The sequence below is a fragment of the Myotis davidii genome, unplaced genomic scaffold (assembly GCF_000327345.1).
Source record: "Myotis davidii unplaced genomic scaffold, ASM32734v1 scaffold472, whole genome shotgun sequence".
Taxonomy (NCBI): Eukaryota; Metazoa; Chordata; class Mammalia; order Chiroptera; family Vespertilionidae; genus Myotis; species Myotis davidii.
The window spans coordinates 951,688-959,093 of NW_006283774.1; the positions used below are offsets into that span (position 1 = coordinate 951,688).

Below are 7,406 nucleotides of genomic sequence, written 5' to 3' on the forward strand. Positions count from 1 at the left end.
GGTGTGAGCAGCATTTGCCTAAGGGAGGTGGCTTATCGGGGCCACATTAGTCCTGAAAACCTAGGGTCCCGTCTGGTTTTTCTAAACTTCTTCGTTTTATATGATCATTAGCAGCTACATTCGAACATTTAAGAATGCAAGGGGTATTGGACTTCAGAATTTTGCCCAAATTAAAAACCCCTCCCCTTCCCTCCCCTCCCCTCCGTCTGAGCGGAACAGCAGAATTAGGCAATAGCATGATGGGACAGGTTGCTCTTCTGACTCTAGCTCAGTAGCAGTGCATTTCTGCTGCCGGGTGCATGGGTCAGCTCCTTGCACCCACCTCCAGGTTACCTGCAGCCCCGGGACCTGCCCAGTCGGGGTGTCCTCCCGTTTGTCCGGGGCCTCCTCTGCAACACCGGGGCGCGGTGCCGGAACACGAGCGACACGGGGCCCACGCAGCACCATCTCCGGTAAGAGACGCGGCGCCTCTCAGAGCCCGTGGGGAGCGGGGCTGGCACAGGCACAGGCTTTCAGTAACATCTCGGTCACTGGGGACGGGCCAGAGGTCATGACAAGCACAGAGGTTACAAGGGAAACGTGTTTATTAAACGCAGGCGCACATGGCAGTGCCTGTCCAGCCTGAGTGGTTCCCACGCTGCTCCACACAGTGATTGCTGAGCCACTGGCACGTGCCATTTGCATGCAAAGGTTTATTTCCTGTGGTTGAGCCCGACTTCAGAGCGACCTGCTGAGCTACCCGTTCGCGCTGGTGCCCAGTGCTGGCCTGAGCCGCCCACTGAGCGGCCCGTGTGGTTGTTGGCCACGCCCCTGCCACCCATAACTGAGCTTTTCCTTCTGGGCCTGGCCCCTCCCTCACCAGGCGACAGGTGTGCAGCTCTGAGCCTCCCCAGGCCACACCTGTGGTTCCTGTGGCATCAAAGACCCAACAGAGAAAGAGCGGGAAGTCTTTTCTGAAACAAGAGTCAAAACAAAGGGCGTTCCCTGCGAGGCCCTGCCTGGCCCGGGAGCCTCTGGGAGGGGCGGGAGTGGGAGCGCTGGCTCCGGGCGATGGTTTGAACTTATTGGCTACGAATGACCTGCGTTTTGGTTCATCTGTACCTCCTGCCACTGACCAAGCTCAGACATTGAAAGGTAAAGCATGTGGAAGCATAGGCTCCTTACCTCTCAACTTTAAGTTACAAGAAGAAACCGAGACGTTTCCAGGCAGTTTGGGGCAGCCTGGTGCACTATAAACGGCGCTTACGTTGCTTGAGATGGGTATTGTGTATCCAAGCATCATGCTAAGAGCATCGTGTGGAAACAGTCTGAAAGCAGAGCCCAAGGCAGTCGAGTGTCTTCTTGTGTGTGTGGAGGAGGAAGGGTCAACGTAAAAAACCACTGAAACCTGTAAAGCGTTTTTGTGAGTTTATTTGAGCCAAACTGTGGACATGTGCCGGGAAGCAGAACCTCAACGGATTGAGATAGTCTCCGGAGAATGGCGGGCGACATCTGTGTTCACACATTGCAATCAAAGGAGGGACGTAGGTGGGTTCCATGGAATCCATTGGTGACAGATTGAGGAGGAGGGACAAAGCAAAGCAGGGAAACCCCTGGGACTGGATAAACAGTAAGATGATGGACACATGCTTAGGTGGGTGCAGGAGCAATTAACATGATGATGAAGGAATCTGCTGCATCTGTCCTGGGCCCAGCACACCTGGCTGTGCCCCAGGGGCTCCAGATACAGGGAAGTCACAAGTGACCCAGACATTTCAAGGGCATGTTATCATAGATGCAAAAAGACAGTGAAGGTAAAGGTTGACCTTGTCAGTGAAGATATCGGCTTAGGACGTAACTGCCCACCATCACTGCTTTTAAGGTTTAATTTCAGACCATCCTTTGTGGTGACTTTAGGTCTCCGAGTTTGCAAAACTGCCATGCAGGCCTCCCCTGAGCTTGTCAGGTCAGCATGTGGCCCCTTTCGTCCACAAAGGGTTAATGTAAAAACTTTCAAACCTGTAAAGAATTTCTGAGTTTATTTGAGCCAAACTGTCGACAATTGCTGGGAAGCAGTATCTCAACAGCTTGGGATTACGCTCAGGAGAATGTTGGGTTCTCATCTATTTTTATACGTTGCGATCAAAGGAGGGGACGTAGGTGGGTTACATGAAATCCATTGGCGATGGATTAGGGAGGCGGGAGAAACCTCTGGGACTGGATAAAAAGTGAAATAATAGACACATACTTAGATGGGTGCAGGATAGCCAACAGTCAACAATTAACATGATAATGAAGGAATTTATGGTCTCTGTCCTGGCGCCAAGCACATTAGGTTGTGCCCCGAGGGCTCCGGAAAAAGGGAAGTTACCAGCTACCCAGACATTTCAAGGGTGTGTTCTCTCTCTCTTCAAACCGGTTCTGGCAGGGTGTGTTCTCATAGATGACAAAAGACAGATAGACTCAGTGAAGGTAAAGGTTGACCTTGTCAGGGAAGATACCAGCCTAAGATGTGACTACCCACCATCACTGCTTTTAGTTAAAGTTTAATTTCAGACCATCCTTGTGGTGGCTTTAGGTCTGAGTTCGCAAGGTCGTCACGCAGGCCTCCCCTGGGCTGTCAGGTCAGCACTGGCCCCTTCGTCAGGGCAGCACACAGAACCCTCTCGGGGAGGAGGGGAAGAGCTCTTCAGCACCTCTCAGGTGCTCGTGTCCCTCCTCACTCAGAACAGGAACCTGAAATGCTGTTCGCGTGGGAACGGGGGGAGGGGGAGGCTTCCCACCAGACAGCACTGGCCCTGTCCCCTTCAGTTCTGTGCATCAGCGCACCCTTGAACCTGTTTCTCAGGTATCTACTTCCACTGATGTACGTGTTAAAGGCAAGATAATTAAAAACTATTTTTATTGATTTCAGAGAGGAAGGGAGAAGGGGAGAGAGATAGAAACATCAACGAGAGAGAATCATTGATCAGCTGCCTCCTGCCCGCCCCACACTAGGGATGGAGCCCACAACCCAGGCCTGTGCCCTGACCAGGGATCAAACTGTCGATAGGTTGATGCTCAACCACTGAGCCACACCAGCCGGGCAAAGGCCAAACACTTAACACAACAAGCCTGGCGCAGAGGGAGTTCCCGGAAGCCAGCTCGCGTCCCTGGCTGGTAGTACCTGTTTCTCCACGCCAGGGAGTAACTGTCCTTTCCTCCGGGTCCCTGCGCTTCAGGCTCCGGTCAGTGTGCTGGACGCAGGGATGACAGTGGGAGCCCGGACAGGGCCTCCGCCTGCCGAGAGCCGTGGTCTTCACAGCAGGACCACCTGGGGGCTGTGACTGACAGCAGGGAGGCCCCGGTGTGAGAAATGAGGTGCAGGAGAGGAAGACCTGAGGAAAGAGGGGGGCAAGAGGCACCAGGAAGGAGCCCACGCACGGGCTAGCTCACCTCTGGCTTCACACCCTGCCCCCGACAGCCCTTTCTCATTGGTTCTTATGTTGGCTCAACGATGAAGTCAGTTGACCTTTATCGCCACCAGTAAACATCCACTTGGCCTCAGTTTGCAGATGCGCTGAGGCCAGTTTCCATTCACGTCTGTGGAAACACGATCTCGGCTAATTGTGAATTTCTGTCCCTTCCTAATCCCCCTGGGAAAGTTCTTGGGCACAAGTCCCAGGTTTCCTCCCATCTGGGTTGTTAGGATTCTGCAAACCCACTTCCCTTCCTGGTTTTGCTACAGGAGCCTCCCCCTTAGCTGGCCAGGAGGGTTTTGGGGCTCATGGGCAGGGTCATGTGGGGGTTAGTGGAGAGCGGTGCGAGGCAGGGCCGGAGGGTGCAGGGGGCTAGGGTCCCCGAGCAGAACTGCTTCCTCAGACCTCAGCCGACTTGATTTTAGTGACTTCAGTTTGACTGTGGTGACTCCATTTTATTTCTCACTTCATGCCCCTCTCCTCCCGCCCCCCCGCCCTCAGCCATTCCCCACCTCTGGGCCGTCTGTCTGACAGTCTCCGACCAGCCTGTAACCCCCCTTGTTCCCATTGGCCGACCATTTTTTTTCCAGGTTTCAGCCCAACATCACCTCTGCTCAGGCCAATCTTGAGCGCAGTCTCTACAGCACACTTCCACGCACACGCGGTCTCATCGGATCTCACTGACCCTCCTCCGGCCATTTACTTCACCCAGTTTCGAGGCACATCTGTGGACTCCCTCCTGTGTCCTCCATACCCAGGGGCGGTGGTGCCTCCGTTCACTGGTGTGTTTATTCCCAGCACCTGGCACGGGGCGTGCTGCAGCACATGCGAAAAATAAATGAAAAAAAGGGACTAATAACCACGTACAATGGTTACACTTCACAGATAACGGGATTGAGAGCAACTTTCTAATTTTAAGTTGGCAAAAGTGGTAAAAACCTGAATTCCACTCTGAATGACAAGCAAGGAAAATGGGCTCCTGGGTCAGCCGGTGGAAGGGGAAATGGGCACAGGTCGCAATGACTTGATACTTGGCATCAGGAATCTTAGAATCGCGCAGGACACGTCCTCCTGTCGAGGGCTCTGTGGCGCTACCATTCTGCTTGCTTGAAGTCCGTCTAGGTCCCAAGCCACAGATGCCCATCACGGGATCCATGACCTGGCCTTCTTACAAGAGATGCAGGACCTGGCTGATGACGTGCGCGAGCTGATGGACAAGGCAACAGACTTAAAACAACTGTGGGTGGAACACTCCGGGGCCCCAGGCAAGTCAAGCTCACAGTCAGCCTCTCACCTGGACACGGGCCTCAGCAGCCCGTCAAGTCCGGGTCACAGAGCAGCCCTGCACTGGGCCGGGCGGCCCTTCTTCCTCTTAGAATAGGCACCCTCGTGGATGGGAGAGAGTGGATGGGCCTCGTGGATGAGGCCCAGCACCCAGAGAGGCTGTGGAGGGTGAGCGAGATTCCCACCACCTCCCCCGGGATGGCACACTGGGCACAGCCTCCAGAGCGGCTGCAGCTCATCCTGCTCATCTCTGCAGATCCCCTCTCCATTCTCTGTCCTCTTTTCTGCTGTTATTGCTTCCTTTCTCATCCCCTCTTCCTTTTTTAAGTCCGATCCTGCCTTACACACACACACACACACACACCCCTTGGCCACTTGGTTCCTCCCTCTGGTAGACTTGAATGGGTCTTTCTATGCTCATAACACTTCAGTAATGATCTCTTCTGCTTGGACCTCAGGGTGGGGGCGGGTAATTGCCTATCTTTCCACAGCTGAGTTACTACATACAAACTTCATCCATACTTTGGGGTCACAGTGATCCTGTTCTCGTGCCTCCCCTGCAACTTTTTAACACAACCCCATCCAGAGTTGCCAGGTAAAATACAGGACATTCAGTTAAATTTGAATTTTAGGTAAACAATTTTTTAGTTTAAGTATGTTTTTATTTCCTAAAACTGGCAACCCTAAGAACCCACTTGCAATTTTTTAAAGTTTCCTCACCAGAAGATATTTTTCCATTAATTTTTTTAGAGAGAGTGGATGGGAGAGGGAGAGACAGAGAGAAATACTGATGTGAGAGAGACACATCAATTGGTTGTATCCAGACCAGGGCCGGGGATTGAGCCTGAAACCAAGATACATACATGTCCTTGACTGGAATCTAACCTGGGCCCTTCAGTCCACAGGCCAACACTTTATCCACTGAGCCAAGCCGGCTAGGTCCAGTTTTTCTTTTTAAGTGATCTTCTCCCTCTTTATAGAGTAATACAAGAAAGTGAAATAGAAAGTTTGGCAGAGAAACGAAGCAGGTGAAGTTATGTATTATTTCTAAGAGAGAAACCAGCACCTTCGTGCAGGGGGGAGCCAAGGGGGCAGACTTCACCATGGACCAAATGCATTCCCACGGACCAGAACAGCTCCAAACACGAAAGATGGAGTCCCGATTAGTAGGTGCTCTTGTGGGATCGTTGTACTTTAATAAAATGTGTTTTTCAAATGAGCTTTTCAACATTCTGTTAAAGAGAGAACTAAGTTTTTTGAGAGGCAATCTCCGCTTGATTTTCAGTTTGCCACTATTTGAGCCATTTCTCACGATAAGAGAAAATCTCTATTCACAACACAACAAATGTCTTGGTTTTCTACACCAAGTAATCCTTCAATTCTCTGTGGGCACTCAGTAGGTCTGGAAAATCACAATTTTTCGCTTTTCCTCTTCAACTTTTTCATTGTTTGCTTTCTGTTCCTTCACGTTCTCTGTCCTGTCCTGAATGGTCACAATGCCTGTGGAATGAGAGATTGATAAAGTTATACTTTTTCTGCAAATTAGTGAAATCTGGTTTACCAGTTTTCCCCAGGAATTTACATTAATATCCATGTGTTTTAGACATCGAAAGTGGCTGTCTATCCTTCAGTCAGGCGTGTAACCATATTGTGGCCCAGACTCTGTGTTGAGCCTTTTGATTTTAGAACTGAAATGGCCGCTGAGCAAGGGCACTCTGACTGCTGGCTGAACTAACACGTCTGAAATCTTCTCTGTTGTAGGTTCTCCTTACGGCTCCAGCTTCTTAACAGTACGTATTGTGCCGGAAGTTTGAAACATGGTCTGCAGAGACATAACGGTTAGGCTGCAAACACGGCTTCAGTCTGCTGATTTTATCTTCAGTAACAGCCTGTGGACGCTGGTCTGGGGAAGGCACACTCCCCGAGGAGAGGGGCTGGAAGAGGAGCTTGGCCTGGGTCCAGGGCAGCAGGTGCAGTGAGGCCTGGGGAGGAGCAGCAGGTGCAGTGAGGCCTGGGTCCAGGGCAGCAGGTGCAGTGAGGCCTGGGGCGGAGCAGCAGGTGCAGTGAGGTGGGGGGCGGAGCAGCAGGTGCAGTGAGGTGGGGGGTGGTTGATGATAGCCATTCTGACAGGTGTGAGGTGCTATCTCATTGTGGTTTTAATTTGAGGCCTGGGCGGAGCAGCAGGTGCAGTGAGGCCTGGGGGCGGAGCAGCAGGTGCAGTGAGGTGGGGGCAGAGCTCTGATGTCTGTGACATCAAGTTAGCGCTGAATCCCGCATCGGGGTCCCTCTGACTCGCCCTGGGCACGACTCCCGCTGCGGCCCAGGTGTCGCCACTGAGGGGTCTTTGCGCCCGGATGGATCAGCGGGGCCGGGAGGGTGGAGCACCTTCACCACCGGATCAGGAGGAGGTAGAGCTGTCCAGTCCGCTGGTTCTACTGCGGTCTGACTTGATGGCCGGGGCTTGGAGTCACCCCGAGAAGAAGCCGGAAGGAAGCAGGACCAGGACGGTACCACGCCGTCCTGGTGGGACCTGATTGGTGAAGACATCACTCCCTGTGCGTCGGCTTTTCCTTCCGACCAGCCGCAGTTGCAGGCACTGAGCGTGTTGAAACGGGTCCGCGGGGACCGGTCCCCGCACGTTGGTTCCGCCCGGAGGTCTCGGCTCAGCGCTGGGCGGTGACTGCG

The 7,406-nt window shown here is 52.9% G+C and overlaps 1 protein-coding gene across 1 annotated transcript in view; it reads left to right on the forward strand.

Annotated features, from left to right (window-relative positions):
• ABCA13 (ATP binding cassette subfamily A member 13) overlaps positions 1-7,406 on the forward strand; it is a 143,734-nt gene that overhangs the window by 3,300 nt on the left and 133,028 nt on the right. The window contains 3 exon segments of the mRNA XM_006754021.2: positions 329-452; positions 4,551-4,702; positions 6,483-6,511. Coding sequence (XP_006754084.2) covers positions 329-452; positions 4,551-4,702; positions 6,483-6,511 — 305 coding nt within the window.